General features: G+C 41.2%; 1 protein-coding gene across 50 annotated transcripts in view; it reads right to left on the reverse strand.

Moving 5' to 3' along the window:
- FNBP1 (formin binding protein 1) overlaps positions 1-19,203 on the reverse strand; it is a 93,341-nt gene that overhangs the window by 38,814 nt on the left and 35,324 nt on the right. For 28 of the 50 annotated variants that reach the window (XM_085593838.1, XM_085593857.1, XM_085593851.1 and 25 more), the window contains exons 4-7: positions 18,145-18,189; positions 17,650-17,797; positions 5,407-5,469; positions 4,490-4,594 (exon numbers count right to left, since the gene is read on the reverse strand). In XM_085593838.1, coding sequence (XP_085449964.1) covers positions 4,490-4,594; positions 5,407-5,469; positions 17,650-17,797; positions 18,145-18,189 — 361 coding nt within the window. The remainder of the gene's footprint in view (positions 1-4,489; positions 4,595-5,406; positions 5,470-17,649; positions 17,798-18,144; positions 18,190-19,203) is intronic. The other 22 variants (XM_085593889.1, XM_085593887.1, XM_085593884.1 and 19 more) reach the window with 1 other exon arrangement.

The following is a 19,203-nucleotide window of genomic DNA, read 5'->3' on the forward strand; positions in this document are numbered from 1 at the left end:
TGGCAACAGCAGAGCCCTGAGCTGGAGTTCCTCCAATTTAGTCTGGGGGTGTCAAGTGTGTGCATCTGGCTTCACTGTGACCTGACTGCTGAAACACTCACCTGAGATGTCTCCAGAGCCCAAAACAGCTTCTTACACCCCTCATGGTAAGGATGTGTAATCTCTCAGTGGAGGGATTTGTGTCCCAGAGCACGGCAGCCCAGAGGCTGGAAATGCAGTTCCCACCTGAGAGCATTGCTGAGGACACGGGAAGATCAGCTAATCCCAGGTTCCAATTAGCAGGATTTCTACACCTACGTTCTGTCAGACTTTGCCTGTGATTCACCTACCCCAAGCCATGCCAAGTGTGTCTCCTGAGGGTAAGGAGGGGGACAGACTCTGTGCTTTGTGCAGAAATTCAGCACCCAGGTAACGTGGCACGAGAAAAGAGAAAATGAAACTTCAAACATGAAACCTCAGTATTCCCCCACAGTTATATTTACAGACTAGAAAACTACTATCATGGTGATATTCTATTTTAAGGCTTCATGCAAATCTGAAGCTATTCTGGGTCTCCAAAACATCTTGGATATTGCAGACATAACCTGAAACTTGCAGAAAATAGGGGAAAGCTTCGAGATTTCAGAAAACTGGAGATAACTCCCAGTTCCCTCGGTTTCTCCACTTCAAAACCAAAGGCAAATACATCTAAAATTCCTAAGTATCTCAGATTATTGCCTAAGGTCAACATTTGACCGTGTTTCTCTTCAGCCAAGGGACAGTTCCTGCCTGACACCAAGTACTTCAAACCACTCTCCCCACCACAACTGCTGAGCAAATGAAGATGCAAACCCTTCCCATCCTTGGCCTCAGCCACTTCCTATTTAAAATCAGACTCTGAAATGCCTACCTGGAACAGACCCCCTTAGAAAAGCCAGTTGATTTTTAAATTTTATTACAAGAAGTCTGCAAAGGCACCACTGGGTACCACATTATCCCATAAAGATGTCAGCTTTTTAGTGATTGCAGCTCTGAAGAGAAGGCAGAAACAATAGAGCTCTGCCTTATATGTACAGTGGCTCCGTGCTGGCGACAGAGACCATTTCCCCAAATGGTCAAAAAATTGAAGCAGCTCCTCTGTGGTTTTTGAAAGAGAAGTGCTTTAAAGCACACAGCCCACTGCAATCCAAATGAAATAAAGCTTTCAGTGATACCTACAAGGCTTTCTGGAAGCAGCATCAGCATGTTGCGGCATTTATTTAGTTTATAAGGATATTTTCACAGACTGGGAGCTTCCTGCCCTGACTTTGCTACACTGCATTTTGTGTTGACACAAACAGTTCTGCAAGCTTTGGCTGCTGGGGGTTTAGAGGCTCAAAGCAAACAGGGAAGGAAGCTCAGGTGCCCTGCTCCACTCTCCCTCTATTCCTGCACACTGTGATCATTGCAGACTCAGCACAGCTTCTGCTCCATGTTCCTACTACCAAAAAAGGAACTGAGAAGAAACAAAACCAAACACTCCTCCCTCCAAGATCAGCTACCAGGCTGCTGCCTGGCAAGGTGATGGAGCCCATGCTGGCCACAGAAGGGACGTGCCCTCCACATACCTGTCCTACAGAAGGAATGTGGACCTGGGTACATGATGCCCAGGCTCCACATCCAGCCCTGCCTTTAGGCTCTTTGCCAAGCAGTCCTGGAGAAATAAGGAGGAAAGTGACTCTTATTCTGCTTCTCTGACACTTTTCTGGTTACTTAATGCTCCTAAATTGTAATACCTTGGGCAAGGGATAAGTGCTGGTAGATGGCAGCTCTGGCACAGAATTTCCTGCTGCAGTTGTCAAAGGCTACAAAGACTTGAAAGATGAAGAGATGTGAGCATTTCAGAACCTCGCACAGCTTAGCATTAAGAAATTGCAGCTGCATTCTCTTCTGACTGTGCCATTGTGATCACTGTAGAATTTTAATTTCATTAATGCCATCCACTCTATCATGTGTGATGCAAAAAATAGCTCCTGTGTCTGCTCATATTGGCAGGTACAAGCTGAAGCAGCCAAGGTGTCAATCTCAAACCAAAGAAACGAGGGTAACCAGGCCAACTGCTTGAGGAGCACCTTGTTCTGCCAAAGAGAAGAGCTCTGACACAGCCAAACTACCCATTCTCCTGGCCAGGTGGATTTCTGGGAGCTTTTGGAGGTAGGAGTGCAGCAGCCAAGCCATAAGGGGCAAAAGACATCAGAAGTGCTGCAGTAGAAGGAGGAGGTTGAAGTCATCCTATTGCTTCATTTGGAGCTGAGCAGCTCCTGCAAGCCCCTGGAGTGAGTTGGGGAGAGCAGCAGTGCTGTGGAACAATATCCCATTCTGCACTGGGAGTTATGCAAGAGCCTCCCAGTCACACGGGCAGAGGGGAGCAAAGAAAGGGCATTATTCACAGCCTGACATGGATGAACCCAGTTTAACACATGCACTTGGAAAACACTGTTCTCTCTGTTCAGTAATATTATTTCACATTCCACTCATTTTGATAACCTTTTCCTTCTCCCATCTACTCTGTTGACTGCCTGGAAAGTAGAGTAATGCCTTCTCCTGAGAGCTGCCAACATGCATAACTAACAGATTTTTCTTTCAAGATACCACTGAGCCTCATTTTGCAATAAATAATTTACAAATTCACACAATAAAAAGATAGAGGAATTTAAAAGGGAAGCCTCTCTGCTTCACTTGACAGGGAAGGAGCACCAGGGTAGGAAATTGCTTGCCAGAATTTACCTAACATTCTCAGATTTATATATTACCAATATGGCATATTTTACTCTGACTAGAAAAGGCTGGCCTTGGAAAGGGATGTAGAAATAAGGAGTTTCAGTCCCCTTTTTCAAACAGTAAGTCATGTCTTTGTATCCTTTTGACATGACCTCAGCTTTGGAAAAAAAATCTAGGGCAAGCCCTAATTTTATCTATGAAAGAAGTATTCTAAAATCACTTTATACAGATAAATCAGAGATGATCCCTCTCTGTTAGAAAAACCCACATGTGGTGCTACATCTTTAACAATCTGTACATGCATTCATCTGTCAAGTGCCCTGGCAAATCCAGAAGGCAACAAAGGATCAAATCTACATGGTGAATTTGCAACTAAGAGCCAAGCAAATTACAAGACCACAGAGGTATTTTGTCCTTTGATATGCAATAGCACTTGGGGGAAATTTTCTGAGCTTGTTTATGATTTACTGTCCTCATTTCCAAGAGCATCCTTGATGCTCTCTGCCACACAAAGTCCTGATGCTCAGCTCACCAGAAACACAAGATCCCACAGATGTAAAGGGAGATTTATATTTCATATCTTCACAGGACTGAAGTAACTTAGAATAGAATGAAGCAGACCTCTTGAGAAGCAAAACCTGCATTTTACAAGGAGACCTCAGACTAGAAAGATTTCTTACCTATAATTCACTTTCCTTTCCTGTCCCTGCAACAAAACATTTGGATATTTTAAGCTTCAGCTTTTACTTCTTCCTTTCTCTTCTGATTGCCTTTTTCTTTTTATTTTTTTCCTTCAAGAAATAAACATTTTCAAATGTTCTGGCTATTTTCTGCCTGTCTGGCTCAAACTCAAGGAGGACAAAACTGTCCTGACACATTGTAATGTGGTGTTTCTGATCTACATTAGTGCATCTTCTGAGCAAATGTGCAACGCCAAACTAAAAAGGTATTTAAAACATTTTCTTCCTCTTCATTGTTTCCTTAAGTTAGAGGTATTTGACTTGCACCAGTAAAATTTAAACTTTAAACATCCTTCCAAACATCCAATTTTGAATCAAACTGAAGAGAGAAAGTATTTCCAGACAGATGTGCTGAAACAGGACTGGATGTTTAAAATTAAGCAGTAGTTCAAAAGCTTCACTGAGTGGGGATCATTGTAAAAAAGCCACAAATTATTCTGAAAGCAGCCAGCAACTGAGAAATGAAAATAAAAGCCTAGTGCCATCTGTGACAAGCATGGATTCCAGGATCCTGCATCACATGGAAAGCTGTCCTGCTCTAAACCTTCAACTATGAAAAACAATTCTGATAATACTTCATTGCATCCAATGACATTGGGAAATCTTTGAAGTGCTGCTCAAAGGGCAGGAAGTTTGGTTCTACCTGGATGACAGAGGGAATGAAAATGTGTGGAAACTGTAAGCAGCCCTCAGGGAGCCCTCACAAGCCTGATCTGGCTATAGTCACAGAACTCAGGGTGTTAGTCAAACCTGAGCTTGCATCAACTCCTTTAGAGACGTATCAGCTCTGTTAAACTCAGGTATCACCACTAAAAAAAAAAACCTGACTGAATCTGTTTAGAGTTTTCATATAAATAAAGGTGTCTGCAGAGATCTCCCAGGTTTTAATTAACCAGCAGGCTGATTCAAGTAAGGCATTAAGCCTCAGAGGAGGATTTATCCTGCAGGAGGATTGAGGAAGTAAATCTATCACATCCATGTTTACAAACAGCCTCCACCCTCCAGCTCACCTTTTCAACATCTGCTTTTGTCACATTGATGTCAGCATCCATTTTCTCAAAATACTGCTGTGCTCGATCAGCTTCTTTGCAATCACGTTCAAACCGCCTTTTACTCTGACAAGAAAAGCCAGAAACCTTCATTATGGGAAGCAAAATACCAAAATCTACCTAAAATTCATGCCTGCCACTAAAACAATCTGTTGCAACAACTGAAGGATTTTAGGGCTCTCTTGTTTATACTGGAATACATTTCCATATTAACAAACTTCAAATAATAGAGTTACTAGAGGCACATTTTTGGTTCTATTATCCAGGCTGCTCAAATGTCAGTATTTTTCCCTTTTAGCATCACTTCCACTCTTGTAGATAGAATAATTCTCTTCCAACACTTAACCCCTTCATTTTTGTAAATGAATGAGGGAGTTACTAAGATTTATAAATTTTGCAAGTAAGACTTTTGGTTATTGATAGCCCCTTTCTACCCTCTCCTGCACTTAGAGCCTCCCATTTCATTCATCATATGAATGACAATTCCAATGTATATTTATTTTTGGGAAGCAGCACCTGACTCAGGATATAGTCCTGTTCAATTTATTCACACATTATGAAGCTGTTCAACTTGCAGTGGAATATCTGAACAGGACCCTTAGGGACTCTGCAGTTTCAGCAATGCTTAGCACACTTTTCAAGCCATATCAAATGAAATCCTGCTCGTGATAGACAAAGAACCCACAGAAGCCAAATGTTCTGTTAAAACAGATTTTTTCAAAACTGCGAGTGTATTTAAGACAGCAGAGTTTTAGAAGTCACATTCTACAGCTTTTATCCATGTACCTTTCCTTTTCCCAATAAAATGTTTAGAACCATCTCTTTGAAAATAATATATAAACAACTTTAATGTCACATCTGAGGAATTTGCCACTTACTGCTTCAAGTTGTTTCCAGCAAGTTTCAATGTGTTGTTGTGCCTTTCTGCCATCATGGAAGTGCTGTTTAGAAAAAGAAAAGAGAAAGAAAACATTTTGAACAACAAAAGAACAAACAGTCAAGTATACTCAAGAAAAAGCCCAACCAGAAATCATTCTGACAGCTGTATTCTGCAAGGCTGGTGAATTGAGCAGGTGTGTGATGACTATCTAATGTCCCAGCAGGCTGCAGATGGATATTTGCATCAATTATAGTGGTTAGTTTGACTAAGGCTAATTAATCCCTTTAGCAATTCTACCTTGTATTGTTCCCTGTATCTCATAATTATTGGTTTCCAGTATCATGAGATCTGAAGCACTTTTATCTGATGAGTATTTCTTTGGTGACAGACTGAACACTGGCTCTAAATTAAAATTTCTCTCTACATGAATTTACCAAGATGCACTTGATTGGCACATTTTAACAACTGATGTTTGTCCTGATTTTTATTCAGACTCCAAAAAAAAAAAAAAAAAAAAGAAACCCTCTTCTTCCTAGTTACTAGCTGTGTGTCAAAGCCAGCTGCTCCTTACTCTCAAGAGGTTTTTGGTGCCATGGGTCCCTCCAAAATCCCTCCTCTCCCACACGCTGGGGGTGTTTGTTCACAGAGTGAGGTGTAACACAAGTTTTAAATTGAGATGTCAGCTAAACAAGGAACTCCTCTCCTGATGTGCTTTTTGGAACAAGACTCTTAGCTGTAGTTGGTTTAAGTAACAGTTCTTAGCCCTTACATAATGCTCTTTTTCAAAGAATTTAATCTGTATTAATTCTCTGTAGAATCACAGAATGTTTTGCGTGGGAAGAGACCCCAAAGAGCAATGTGTTCCAACCCCTGCCATGGCAGGGACACCTTCCACTGTCCCTGGGTGCTCCAAGCTCCATCCAACCTGGCCTTGGGCACTTCCAGGGATGGGGCATCCACAGCTTCTCTGGGCAGGCTGTTCTTCCATATGCCCGGCTTTCCCTTAAAAAAGGCAATTCATTCCAGATCATTGTGTAAGTCAGTGAGCCAGCTCTGGGCAGGAATATGAATGCAGACCCAGCTGACTGCTACAACAGGTTATTCCCCCTCCACACACCCACCCTGTAAAATAAATAATGAAGCAAACTGAAACAGGAAGAGAAAGGACTTTCTTTTGTATTATTTACTGGCAATTAGTTTAGCTCAAATACAGGAATGGTGTCACAAAGTAAATTTGAAAAATAAAGGCCAGATATTGCCAGATAATCCCACTAGAATTCATGTGCTCTCATGCCCAAGTGTAATCAGATTTTAGATAAATCTTGAGGAAAGTGATACCTACAGTTTGTTGGGTTAAAAAAAGCTCACACTCCAGATCATTAATCTGCTATAAAGTGCCACATTTAGAAAAATATGTCTGCAAGCACTTCACAATTGGCAGCTCCCTGTTTTCCTGCATCTTCCACTGCAGCAACTGGTATTTTCCTGTGTCAGGGGAGCAAGGGACTTTTCAGAGCAGCCATTCTGGCTCCATCAGACATGACAGCAAAAAGCCCCAAAACTGCAATTCTCTATCATGCTATGTCCAATAGGCTCATTTAGCCTTAAAAATCACAGTAAGGTTCAACATGCCTGCAGGAACAAAACAGGGCTACCCTGGGAAGTCCCAAACACTGTCTGCTAAGGAGGGATGCTCACCTAGAACTGAGCACGGGGACATGCTACAGCTTTATGTGTCTGGATGGTGCTTATCTCCACATGAAAATCCTTAAAGCAGACAAGACAGGCCCAGTGGCAGAAATGTTTTCTATCCTGGCACATGCCATGCTCAGCTGTGCCTCTGCTCGTGCCCTATGAGGAGGGAGAGCGTGTGGCCACTGGGCCATGGAGGGGGGACCAGTGACAGCCTGACACTGCTGGGACAGCAGAGACCTCTCCAAACACTGCCTCACCACATTGTGACATTAAAAAACCCCTGACATCACTGTAAAACTGCTGGGTGGCAGGGAAAGGCTCCAAGTTGATTTCAGTTCCCTTTGTAGATCCCCATGTCCTTTCAACTCCGTGTGTGACAGATGCTGCCTCTTCCCTGCCAGGGGCTCCTCATTTCAGCCTTTTGTCATTAGAGTTCAGGAAAACAGTCCCAAGGAGCAACAAAAACAATCCCAAGGAACAACTGTAATTTAGCACTACATTTTTCAACATTTTGCTAATGAGCATGAAATTCATGGAAGCCTTAGAGTCATTTTTCTTCCAGCTTCACTTCTGATGTCTTCGTGTTGCCTTCCCTGCTTCCACCATTCCCCATTTGTGTGCTCCCCACTCTGCTGGGGTAGGAAGGGACCTGATTTGGGAGCAGCTGGACTGTCAATGACCCATAAACCTGAGGAAAACAACATGCCAGGTTTGTTTAACAGGAAACAATTGCAGAGAGGAGCTGAAGGATGAACTTGGAAACAAAAGCCTATCAGATGTATTTTTAAACCTTTGTAGTTGAATAATGTAATTTTAACAAGCCATCCCTGTTATTTCCAAATTTTTTTTCTCTGTAAAACAAGCTGCACAAGCTTCTGGAAATATAAACAAGAAGCACTGAGCCTGAGCAGTAAGACTGCATCCAGTTCAGATTTTGCTGCATTTTGATACTTTATTTTATTTTTAGAAATTCTTCTGCACAAATGGAATGCTGAGATGCAAAATAGACATTGCTGAATATTATTAAATAGTTAAATATTAAATAGTGATAAATACTTGCACTGTGCATCACATCTTGAAGAGTTCAGGGAAATACTGCCTTTTCTTAGTTCAACCAATTTCTAAATATACTTATATAACCCCTAATTCTTGCTGTGTTGTCCCTTGCTGTAAGTGAAGGCACTTCTGGTTTTGCAAATCTTTGCCCTCCGATGGTAATTTCTGCCTTCCAAAATTCATTTTTAAATACAGCAACTAAGTGGGACCTTCCAAGTATCTATACTTCTTCACTGGCCCAATGTTATGGGTAAGAAAAGTCAAGGTACTATGGTCAAGTGATCTGCCTAAAGTCATACAGGAAGCCTCCAGTTTCCTCAAACCATGCACTATCTTCAACTTCTGCAAACTCATTTCCTTTACAATCCTCTTAAACAGCAAATGTCCTTTACTGTCACCTCCTCCCCTCTCCAAAACCCCAACAAAAATAACTCTAAGCTCAACTATTCCTTGATAAGGTTTCAAGATACAAGTTCTAATTTAAATAAATTTATTTGAACAAATTAAATAATTGGTTGTTCTACACCTGAACATTTAGCAAATGGAAACATGACAAACTATTTAGAAAATCCTGTGGCAAACTACCACTCTTAGTCACATTCATTTCAGCAGCACACAGCAATGAATTTAGAGTAATTGATACAATATTGCATTTTCCCTCTCCCAAACTGAATGGCCAAACTAATGGCCCCAATCAGGCTGTTGAAAAAAATCAGAAGATAAGCAATATATTAATTAATAAATCACACCTCAAGTGTGCCAGTGAGACATCAGCAGCAGTTTTGGTGGCTCACATGCCATGATTTCCTCCCGACTGTTCACCCATATCCACAAAATTCTAAAAACACATTAGAAGCACAGTAAAGTGAAAAGTTTGGGGTTATTAATGTTTATTAAATCAACCTCCCTAAATCACCTTGAAGTCTATACTTTGCAGTCTTTGGCTGGCAAATACTGTGTCAACTTTAAGATTTCCCTGAACAATATTTTATTGAACTATTAAACCACTAAATGGTTTAAAACACAGCAGCACTGCCCAAACTCAAACCATGCATGACCACAAGTGTCCTTTTCCTCTGTGTCAAAGCCACCACATCCCAGGGTGCTCTGAGCAATCCACAATGGCCATGTTTGGACTGGACAACTCCACCCATTTCAGCTCACAGGATTAACACAATAATGCAGGTTTTAGGTGATCTCAAGAGAGTTCACAGAATCAGTTTAGAAAAGATCTTCAGGATTGAGCTGAACTCATGACCAACCATCACCATTTCAACCAGATCCGAGTGCCACATGCAATCTTTCCTTAAACACTTCCAATGATGGTGACTCCACCACCTCCCTGGACAGCCCAATCCAACATTTTCCACGAGGAAATTCTTCCTGGAGTTCCAAAATTCAGTTGTTAAGACTTGAGATACTTTTATCAGAATATTAAGTCACTGATATGAGGACTGTGGATTAACTCAACTTTTTAAAAGCTTTTGTTATGTTCAAAAACTCGCAGCTCAAGGAATGAGCTTTTCGCTTTGCAAATCCAGCCACAGGGATCGGTGTGCTCTCCTCATTAGGATGCTGCCTGTGTCTGGAACAGCTGGGGAGCAATCCTGGCTGCTGTGCAATCAAAGACAAACCTCTCATTGACTTTTGTTGGGCTCAGATTTCACCCGTGTTGATCAAAACCCCGGCAGCAGTGAGCGAGGGTCCCACAATGCAGAGCCTGTTCCTGCCAACACTGCCACAATTAGGAGCAGCAGGATATTTTTGAAAAACTTCCTTGGTATGCACGAGGGTTTACACAGCCCCAGAGCTAACCCAGCAGACAACAACAGCTTGTTAGAAGATGCATCTTATCTTTTTTTTTCCCCCTGACCTTTTGAGAGGAGCGGGGGAAAAAGATGTTGCTAAAAGCATCTAATGAAGGACAACACATTCCAGTGCTTTTGCTGAGGAGTTCCTGGGCAATTTTAAATTAAATAATTGCCTGAAACACATACATTATCAGCATGACAACAGGGTTGCTTAGGCTCTGTCTAAACTGATCCTGTGAAACCTTTTAAAAAAGGCTGTAATAAGACAGCCTTGTTTTTCTTAAACAAACAGGAGTTGATTACATAGTTAAACTAAAGACTAATACATCTATAGTATGTTTGTATTAGAAATAATCATAAACACAGTCTTAATTTATATGCATAGCATATAGTTCATTTGACAACATCCTTTTCAAGAATTCTCAAAAAATAGATCTAAGGCATTGGTTGCTTCATTCTCTTTTCTGTATGAGATAATAAAACAGACTGACAAAATAGTTACCTTTGGTTTCTGTAACAAATACTCCCAGCACACACTGATAATAAATATAAATACAGTACTTCATCCTCCAATTCAAACTCTTATCTCAATTTTGTTACAAGTGAGTTCTAAAATAATGGCTAGCGATTAAAGCACACCAGAGACGGAAATAAGAGAACACTATTTTTTCCTCAATTTTCTCAGTGATATTTGTAAAAAGCCGTGTCAAATGTTTTTCTTTTCCTGGCTGCAAAGACAGGAAACAGTCTCCTCCAAAGAAATCTTTGTCTCCAAAAATAGCAATATGTTCTTCAGGTCTTATCTCTCTCTGTTGTAGCAAGAGGGGCATAAAACAGTCCTGTGAATGTTGACATGAAATTCATGACCATTTTAACACATATTCATCAGCTACTTAATATTGGGGCATAATCCTGTTCTCCTTTGCAATATCCATAGGAACATTACTCTCAAGTACTTATCAACTTGGGCAAGCCTGGAACAAGTTATACAAATGTCTGTTCAAAGTTGAACTTAATTTGATGGAAATATCTGCTCCTGGAGTGGTACATTCCAAAGAAATTCCATTTAATAAGCACTATGGACCAAAGCTTCCCAGGCTTCAAATTCCAGATAAGCTGCACATGACAACCTGAAGTGGCTGGCCCTGTTGTTACTGAGCTGTAACAACAGAATAATGGATGGGGTCTGGAGCAACCTGGACCAGTGGAAGGTGTCCCTACCCTGGGCAGGGAGTTGGAATAAGATCATCTTTAAGGTCCCTTCCAACCCAAACCATTCTGTGACTCCCTGGTGATTGGCACAAAACTAAAAGACACTGTGACAGTAATAATTATTGTAACTTGTAATTTTCATGCTACATATGACAGATAAAGTCCTTATATTGGGAATTGGAACTCAGAACTTCTTCTCAGGCACAGAGACAATCCTGCAGCTTCCAGTACAGCTCCATGGCAGCAGAGCTAAGGAATCCTCAGGAGCACTCTGCTGCACTGGCCAGCTCCTGGAGAGGTCCTGCTGAACCATCTGCCTCCAGGGCAGCAAGGCCAGCAGGCCCTGGAACCAGTGAGCACACAGGTGTGACAGGCTGTTCCGACATCATGTACCCTCCTCCAACCCATCCCTAGGGACTGATCTTGTCCTTAAAAGCTCATCTGTGCCCAAGTGCTCCACAAAAGCAAACCCAGGGCTTTTCAAATAGAAACTCATCATTACTACTAAATCTATGGTGTAAAAAGTTGTTTGTGCTTTTACATCCTTCAATGAAATTAGAGGACATGCTGCTCTAGCTTCCACCTCTTCTCATTCCCAGAACTGTCACCAAGCTCTCCTTCCACTGATCTGCAGTTAAAAGATGCCATTTCAAATGGTCTTTGACATTCCTGTGGAAGACTTGTACCAAAAAAACTAGAAGATGTACAAGCTAATGCCTCAACATGCAAGGAAATACTTTTAGCTGATTCCATATACCCTTCATGCACACATTCACCTACACGGAAGTGCCAAGACCTGCATCAGATATATAAAATATTAAACGTCAGCAAAAACGCCAGCTGAACGTGCCCACATGTACCACAGGCTTGGATAAACACCATTCTCCACAGTTAACATATGCACTACTCCTCTGGCTTTATTGTTGCTCTTTCTTTTCAGGCCAATCTCTGTGGCTGTACAGGCAGAACACAAAGGAAAAATACATCCATGGCCAATGCTGAACCCCCTCACCCTCAGGCATCGTTCAGTCATGCACTGAGCAGGAAATGTTACTGTTCATAGAAGGCATCTCTCATCTTGTCCCTCTAAAGGGCTCTTGCTGTGCAGAGCAGTATTCAGGCTAATTTACAGAAAATGGAATTACATTTGTTAGTAAACAGATTTTGCTTTCCCAGTTTGATTTCTTTATGTCATAAATAGAAGCTGATTTATTTATTTGGGCTATCATTTCATAGTTCAATGTACCCATTCAAAACTGGGAAGAGCAGAATATGAAGTTCAGTGGTCTAAACTTTGAATCCTGCTAAGTCCAAAGGTTACATTATACCTTTCAGCTAGATGGGATATTAGTATTAGTTTCCCACACAAAAATGCTTTGGAAACTTCCATAATAAGCACTTGCTTTTTGTCCTTGTGGAACAGCCCTTCATAGCACAATTCCATGACAACACACCAATATTTAATACAGTTCCATTGCATTTATGGTCCATAATTTGGTGAAAACCAACAAACACTCCATAAGAACACAGAATTTATTATGATCTTTCCTAAACGATTTTCTGCATTCTTAAATTTTTTTAGTAATTACCATTTAACACCTTACTGGTACAATTTAACTTAACAAAATACAGCTGAAATACCTCACAAGAAAGAGGATGAATATTTAGAGTAGCACTGTTGTGCAGTGAATTTATCAAGCGCAACATAAACTCCCATAAATACCTTTACATTTAGATTAAAATTAATACTTTCATTCATAGGGCAATGAGCTGGCAGTGGCTTAGTCGCAAAACATGAGTGGGGAAAGCTTGGTTTAAATTGCATCAATCTGAAGTTTGAAGTTTGGCAAATCACTTCCTGTCACTGTCACTCCTTTCCTTTTCCCACCCCTCACTTGGCCATTGGTTTGTCACTTCTGGAAGGCAGCAATGTCTCCCTGTGCTCCTGCAGCACAAAGCACAGCTGTGCTCCAAACACACACAGACCTTGAGGCACATCCAAAACGCAACATGGAAAAATCCATTGTGCTCCTGACAGGGCCGTGTGCTGCCACCCTGCCTCACGCCTGCTCCACGCTGGAGAAATCCTCTGGAAAACCACAGGACTATTTGCAGAACAGGGCACTATTCAGAATGAGTGAACGTGACAGAATTCCTCCAATTATTTACTTTTCATCAACACCTGAGAGCCTACAAGAAACAGAAAGTCCTCTGACAGGCACCCCCTGGATGAATGCATGCAGGGAGGGTCCACCATAAAGAACCAGACCTGTTTTGCCCCCATGGTACCCATAAGGATTCATTCATTCCCTGTTCCCCTTCTATCCCAGCACAAAATGGAATGTATTGACACCAGGTAAATTCTCTCCCAACCACAGAATCCCAGTGCTGCACCAGTTCAGCCTGCAGCAAAGCCCTTGGCTTCTACTTGACTTTCATGCTTGATTGTATGGAGCCAGATCAACCCCAAGGGGAGGTGGAGGTAGAGGTGAGAGCAGCAGCAGTAATAAGAGGGATAGTTCACGACTCCCAAATACATTTTTAGCAAAGCTGCCATGAGCAATGGCTCCACAGAGCAGCTGCTGCCAGAGGAGGCCATGAGTCAGACCTAGTTTTTTGACCAGAGATCTAAATCAGAATGGCCCCAGGAAATAATTCTTTAATTTCTACCCAAATTACAGAATTGGATGGATTCCTCAGTCATAGTTGGATCTGTAAATCAACTATGTCCTGTGAAATGTTAAGGGAAAGAAATAAGCCAACAAACAGAACTTCTCAATGGCTGGCTCAGTACATTTCCAGCCTAGAAGTGTATTACATGTCAGTGCTTGTGAAGTAAAGTCCGAACACTCCCCTTGAGAGGATCACTACCTTTTCTTTTGTCAAAGATGGACAAGATTAAGACCCAATTTCGCAATACTGCAGGTCCTCTAGCTCAGAGCTGACACCTTTGAGAGCTGTCCCAAAGTAAGGCTTTGGTGGCATTGGGCTGACATGAAGCATGACTGCAGAAGCAAATTCTTCCCCTGAACCACTCAGAGGTGATTCCCACCTCGTCTGTGTGACTTGATGACATATTCCAACAGTAATTCAGTCACAGGCATCTAACCTCAATAACCTCAAGAGGAATATGGATGGGACATGCCCTTCACACAACATAGAACTGAAATTTGAGCTTTTAAGCAGCTAACAAGGACCTTGAGGATGAGAATGTCTCCTGAGAGAGCATGGACACAGTAAGATCAAGAGAATACAAGAAGTTCAAGTGAGGAACTGCACTACAAAGAGTTTCACTTCACTGGGCAGCTGGGAAGAACTGAAACAACACAAGGAGTTCTCCCTCTCACTGTGTGAAAAACAGGTAGGGTGTGTACCTGACTTCAGTGACTGTGAGGGCAAAACAACTCATTTGGTACAGTGACAACATTGAGAGCAATCTTTTGGAAGAGAAGTGTATAATATTATAAAGTCATTGATTCACCTTTGCTCCTAAAGATATTCAAGTTTCATACAAGGAATCTTTGCCTGATTTTTTGTAACCACTTTCTGAAGGTCAAAAGCCATCACGCAACAAAGCACAGGATTTGAAAAAATGTAAAGGTAACCCAGAACTCTCTCAAGCTCTGAATCATATCAGAGGAAAAAGGACGTATCTCTCTTTTGAGCAACAGTGCCAAACCACTGACCTTGCACATCATCCCACTCGTCCAACTGCACACTTGCCCTGCCTGGTTTTGATTAGTTGCTTCTTTCCTTATTTTCACCACTAACAGCTATCATTTATAGAAAAAACATCCCATAGGCAGCCATCAAGGACACCTTTCAGAGAGCCAGACAAACCCAACATATGTACAATTTGCATGCCCAATGAATTTTACGCAGTATAAAAGCAATGTAAGGCATGATACAGGATCAGTTTTGCACCGCTTACAGGCCAGGGGCTTGCACTTGTCAAGGTAAAACCCAATGAGTGATTTATTACTGTTTGACCCTGATCATCTGCTAGTGTAATTCCACTTGAATCAATAGAGCTAAATGAGCATGAAAACAGAGCAGAGCAGGCAGACTCCAGCCCCCATGTGTTCAAAGATCACCAGCCACGCTCATTGCCCACAACTCCAGCAAGCACTCTTGTGCATCAAAAGGGTTTCCTTTGGAAACAGGAGCTGTATTTAGAGATATTTGAAAAAATTCTTCCCTGTGAGGATGCTGAGGCCCCAGCACAGGTTGTCCAGAGAAGCTGGGGCTGCCATATCCCTGGATGTGTTCAAGGCCAGGTTGGCCAGGGTTTGGTGCAGGCTGGTCAAGTTATCCCTGCCCATGGCAGGTAAGAATGGGATGAGCTCCAAGGTCCCTTTCAAGCCCATTCTGATTTGTCTGTCTGCTTTCTGCTGGACTTGAGTTCATCTTTCACACATTTATAGTTTGACACCCCTGTATATCATTTCCATCTTCCAGGTGGGAAAGTAAAACCAAAAGAGTAAAGGTGCTTATCTACCACAGTCATACTGAAATCATTGGGAATTTGTACCATTTTACAGGTATTTGGACACCTGAATGACTTAACTCAGGACTCAGTGGACAAGAATGTGAGTCTCCCAACTCCCACACATGGACCCAGCCCCAGGAGTGGCTCACTCAAATGATTCTTTGGACTTGGAGCACAGCAGCTGATGGCAGAACAAGCAGCAAGCACAAGAGCTCTGCCAACAAAATTTCTGGAAATACCAAGTCATTCCTTAATTGATATCATAAAATGTTTTGCCTAAGCTGCAGCTCTCAGTGATATTTACACAACATCCACCCTCCCCTCCTGCAGCTCTCAGCAGGACCAATGCTTTTACAGGATGAAATGAGAGGCTGTGTATGAAAAATGCCTGAGGGTGGGAACAGTTTCCTTTTCAACACCCTTTTCTCATGAACGAGAAATCTACAGGAACCAGACAAGGATTCCTAATTCCTATATGCCTCTATTTATGTTCCAAGAACAAAGCAACTGTGACTGACAACTGTTTTCTGTTAAAGGCCAGTAATTATCAGCAACAGCAGGTAAATACACACAGTTGCCTTTTGCTGTTCCCATGTTCTTATCACTAGGCCAATATTAAACTAATTTTCCTGTCCTTCACCCATTACTTATACGAGCCATACGTACTAGAAAAGTTTACAAACAAAACAAAAAACAAATAGTTACTGTTTAAATTCTTTACAAGAAATATTACAAGCCTTCTTCCATGGTACTTAGAATGCCTAGATATTCCAATCAAGTTATATGCCCATGTAATTGAAAAAAACAGGTAAAAAGAGAGATGACAGAAAAATGCCACACTAGAATGCTGCTTTTATTTTCTTTTTTTCTCCTTTTTGCACAGATGCATGCTGGATACAAGGTCACAGAGGGGCTCAGAAAACATTCTCATTACAGCTATATGTAAAACATCCTTCCATGCTGTCCCTGAAAGATTACACACCATTCTGCAGATTAAAGATATGTCTATATATTCTTTTCCTCTGTTGACAGAATTATCATCCTAATGCTATACTTAGAAAAAGGTGGTGATTTCCAAGGCTCTGCTCCCACACAGCGCCTCAACACATGCTTAGTGTTTAGTGGGACTATTTATAAATGTAAAAGTTCTGCAGGAGTATTTTTGCACTTTCCAAAATAGACCAACAGTTTGGAAGTGAAATATAATATTCTGATGCTCCCTTTGAACTTTGCTTAGTCATTTTATACCTGTTCTGTGAGTATTTGTAGTGCTTAGAATCCTTCTTCTATGCTCACACATCCAGGAGATAAAAGAGTTCAAGGCAAAGAAGGGAATCACATCTCAACTATCCATTTTACAGAGCTGGTGATGTGCAAATTAATCAGCTTTGAACATTCACTGTAGCAGGCTCAGAGGTCCCTAATGTACCAGCTGTAATAGAGAACTAACATAAAGCTATTAATTCTACCAGTCTTGAAGGACAACAGGTTGAAACCCGCATTCCCCAACACCAAACAAGACAAACCCCCAACTTCTTATTAAAACAACTTTTTTTACAGAGTCCCCTTGGCCAGATCTGGCTGAGAAGCACAAAAAATGTGAATCAAGATCCAAATAATTCTCTCAATCAGCCTCAGCGCTGCAGTTTCTCTGTTTATTTCAGGCTTTAAACAGTGCTGCTGGACTTTTCCCTAAGCAAGCTTTTGGCTAACAGAGCCTTAAGCACAGATGGGTCTCTGACCTTCTTTAGCAGGGATTCTCCTGCAGGCATTGCTGTCTGATTTTATAACATTTGATTCAAACGGTTCAGTGACTTGGCCAGGGCACATAACCCACTTCTTTAATGCTTGGTTCATTAGCACAGCTCATGTTTATTAACTACAAATAAATCTCACTTAGCATTGAACTCCACTACTACTAATTAGCTGTCTTAAATAGCAATTCATTGTGAATAATAAATAAAAAAGGATGGGTTACCGATTTCCTCTCCTGTTTCAGCTCCTGCACGTAGCGTGTTAACTCTGCAGTGATCAGAGAGGTCATGTTCTCTGAGATGACCTCGTGCTGTCCAGCATAGTCATTCATTTCATTTAAAGTGGCTAGGAAGGCTCTAGTTGATGTGTACCTGCAAAGGACAGAAATGCATTTTGCTTTTAGTCTCTTTCTTTTCAGAAACACTGCAAAGGGAGTTGGGACCCTCCTTAAGCACTTAGCATTGCAATGAATTAGCACAGATTCACTGGAAGGAATTTCTCTAAAGGAAGCCTGTCCCACACTGACAGTAGTCTGATAAGTCTATCTCAATTTAGACAGTTTGACACTAGCTCTTAAAATATCACCACTTTAGAGTGCCAGGTTCTTTATCAGCACAGCTCTGGGGCTTCAGTTTTCTAATCTCTACTCACCAAACATTTCTAGTAATACTCTCTCAAGTCCTACAATTCAGTGCACAGAGTCGTCAGTATATCCTACCTGGAAAAATCCTGTCTAAGCAAGCAAAATTTTGGCCAGCATAGCCTAGAAAAGAAAGTTTTTCATAGTGTAAATTTTATTTAAATCAGATATAGTTTCTAAAGTTTAAATCACATATAGTTTATAAAGTTTTCAAATAAGTAGAGTTTACTAACCAGGTGTTCATTGCCAACCCATATTTTTTTTGTACATTAGGTTTATTTTTTCATATCAAATAATCTCCCATACGGCATTCCATGTAATTACTGAAAGGAAGAAACATCTGTGCACACAAATTTTGAAACAGCAGATTATGTCACTGGTATATTCAGCCCAGTGCCAACAGAGCTGCATTTAAATACCTCAGCTGGCTGTGCTGGGCAGCTGGAAGCCAGCAGCAAAACACTACTACATACTAGAAAAACTATTGTTGTTGTTATTTTAATTTTAAAATAGTAGTGGTCTACACTAATAACATCACCTAAAGGTGAAAAATCAAAGCAAACATGGAGATATTTACAGGAATAGAATGGAGTGGTACTGGTAGGGATGAAAAAGGCATCAGATGAAAATAAAAACAGAAGAAACTAAAAAAGGGACTAAAAGGGACTAAAAATGTTACAAGTAGAAACACCCACAGTCAAGATGTGAAATGAGAGAAATCCCAGTTGCAAAAAAATCCCAACATTTAAATGGCACAGAACTAGAAACTGACAATGAGCTTGAAAAAGCTGATTTTTAGCCAGGTTGTCTCCAAGCAGCATCTGAGGCACCCAAAGGTCACATGACAAATCCCTAGACATTGTTTTGAGACATGAAGTAAATACACTGAGGTTAACGCTGTCTTTATAAAGGGCAAAGGATGCACAGGATCTTCTGTGCCACATCACATAGAATCATTCAACTCCAATATCCTTTTTCAGCAATGAAGGATGTGCCAAAATCCATTGTAGTAAACTCAAAATACCCATTTATGGTAGAGTTATCCAAAGGCAGATTTATTCCTAATCTTGGGTACAGACCAAAACAGCCACTGTGCTGGTAACATAATCTTCCTTGTGTAAATACCAATATCTCAGG

This window comes from Lonchura striata, chromosome 17 (assembly GCF_050655825.1).
Source record: "Lonchura striata isolate lonStrDom1 chromosome 17, ASM5065582v1, whole genome shotgun sequence".
NCBI classification, from domain to species: domain Eukaryota; kingdom Metazoa; phylum Chordata; class Aves; order Passeriformes; family Estrildidae; genus Lonchura; species Lonchura striata.